Here is a 2,500-nt window from a genome sequence, read left to right on the forward strand (position 1 = left end):
TAGATTAGCAGCGAAGGCTTATATTACACGACACCCCTCTGTCTCACTCCACTACATTTCACTGAGAGTGAGACAGGGGTCAGTCACGTGCTTCGGAGTGTGAGGCTGTTAGCTGCTGCTCGTGGTTTGTTGCCAAAGGGGTGAACCCTCACACGTGCCCCATACAGGCACATATACACAAACCCACCATCACCGGGGAGTCTAAAGAGCCCCATGGAGAAAGCCAATGACCTTCATGGGGAGAAGTGTTTGATCCATAAAGGGTGATATGCCACACACAGACACAGGAACACACACACACACACACACACACACACACACACACACACACACACACACACACACACACACACACACACACACACACATACACACAAATATACTCAGTCCACAGGAGGCCTCAGACCTTGAGATGCTACGGATCCCTGTGGGGGTCAAAACAGAGGGGTCCAGTGATGGGAGATTTGGAACAGCCGTGGCACAGTCAGATTGAGCCCTCCCGCAAGATCACAAATTGATTTTTTTCTTCCACAACAGCGTGAAGGGCCGAGTGTGATGTTCAAACTTCAAAAAGAATTTAAAGGACAAATCGGACAGCGAGATAAGCTAGCCTACCACTGCTCAAAGCTAATATCCATAATTCTGAAGTAAGTTAGTTTAGAGGCCATGGGCTAGATTGAAGAAAGTAATATCCATCTTCAATCATATGCTTCCTTCAATCTCTCTCTTTCCCTTCCCCTGTTTTTCTTCCCTCTCTTCATTCCTCTCTCTCTCTCCCTCTCTCTCTCTCTCTCTCTCTCTCTCTCCCTCTCTCCACCTCTCCCTCTCTCCATCTCTTCATCCCCCCCTTCTCTCTCCACCCTCACCCCCACCCCCATCACAGCACTGGTTCAGCTCTCCAACCTTGAACCCAACACCACGTATGAGGTGCACGTTGCAGCAGTAAATGGAAAAGGCAGAGGCGAGTTCAGCCGCACAGAGAGCTTTCAGACGTTGCCCATCCGTGAGTACTCTCTACTTTTCCCCTGCAAGCTCTCTGAGTTGAAAGGTGTAGCATGTGAGACTATCTACCTTTGCTGAGTAGTTTTTATGAAAGAGCAGACACCTATACGTCTTACTGTACCTCTATATCTGAATGTGTTGTCATTTGAATAGTGTGTGCAGTGTCACTTTACTCATGACCAAGTGATGACAAAGGCATGTTGTCGTCTCCCCCTGCAGGAGAGCCAAGCCCCCCATCGGTGAACGGACAGAGAGGGGTGGGGAAGGCCTACAGATTGGGCCTGATTAAACAGGACGATGGAGGCATGCCCATCCTGGAGTACATCGTCAAATACAAAACAGTGAGTCCCAAGTCCAGTCCCAAGTCCAGCACCTGAGCCTGAAGTTGGCTCCCATCCACCCTCATGGTCCTCCTCCTCCTAGACACCAAACGAAACCCAGACGTACCGAAACTGTCACGTCTAGTCTTGAACAGATACGGGGGGAAAAAACATTGAATGAAATGTGGACCAACTTGATCCAACATGAATCAGCTCCTGTGTGTGATTCAGATCTCCAAAACAAACAAGCTGCTTTGGCACGCAGCATCTGGTTACACGCCAATATTTGCTCATCTTAATTACAGGTGTAGATCATTTTTCCCAAACTCAAGGCAGTGCTCTTCAGCGTAGCATGCATGCGTGCCAGAGGATGTATGGGGAGATGATGATGTTCTAGTGGTCCAGGGCCAGCTGCTGTGGAGTGAGCTGAACCAGCACTGCTACTCAGGTAGCTAATTAGCAGGCAGGTTCTGGTGGTGGAGGTGGTGGGTGTGGTGGTGGTGGTGATGGTGGAGTTGGTGGTGTTTTTTTTTCCTGTGCAGGATCAGCACGATACTGCTAATGAATGCTGAATAACGAGGAGGCGAGGAGGAGGCGCAGAGAGAGAAGGGATACACTCATGCTTATAGACAGACAGAGGAGGTGTGGGCACTGACATGTATAATCACTTATGCAAAAATAGAGCCCCTTTTTGTTGAAGTCTCCGCCGCCATTCAGATCCCCACACGCACACATACACAGAATCAATGCATAAATGCATAAATAAGCTCATACACAAAGAAACATGGTGCCTTTAATTCATCGGCAGAGAGGATCTGTAGATTTTTTTCTTTTTACTTTTTATTTCCTCCCCTTCCTCCATGGCAGACTGTTGTGACAGAGCTGTGGAGACGTGCGCTGGGCGTCATAAATATGAGAGCTTTGAAGTGCGGAGATTATCTGCAGCCGAGGAGGTGATTTTCATATCGGCGCTCGGCAGCGACGCCGCGCTAACAGGAAAGCAGTGATAGAGTTTTAGACTCTCTCTCTCTCTCCCTCTCTCCATCTCTGTCTTTTGCTCTCTTTTCTGTCTCTTATTCTTCCTCTCTCTATCTCTCCATCCATCTCTCCATCTCTCCTCTTTGTGTCTCTATCTTGTTATTTCTTTCTTTGTCTTGTTTATCTTGGTATGGAGTTTT

General features: G+C 48.2%; 1 protein-coding gene across 1 annotated transcript in view; it reads left to right on the forward strand.

Moving 5' to 3' along the window:
• LOC308365683 (neural cell adhesion molecule 2) overlaps window positions 1-2,500 on the forward strand; it is a gene marked incomplete at both ends in the record, with an annotated part of 89,974 nt that overhangs the window by 70,945 nt on the left and 16,529 nt on the right. The window contains 2 exon segments of the mRNA XM_080839187.1: window positions 884-1,003; window positions 1,222-1,343. Coding sequence (XP_080695313.1) covers window positions 884-1,003; window positions 1,222-1,343 — 242 coding nt within the window.

The sequence above is a fragment of the Sprattus sprattus genome, assembly GCF_963457725.1.
Source record: "Sprattus sprattus genome assembly, chromosome: 5".
In the NCBI taxonomy this organism is placed as follows: domain Eukaryota; kingdom Metazoa; phylum Chordata; class Actinopteri; order Clupeiformes; family Clupeidae; genus Sprattus; species Sprattus sprattus.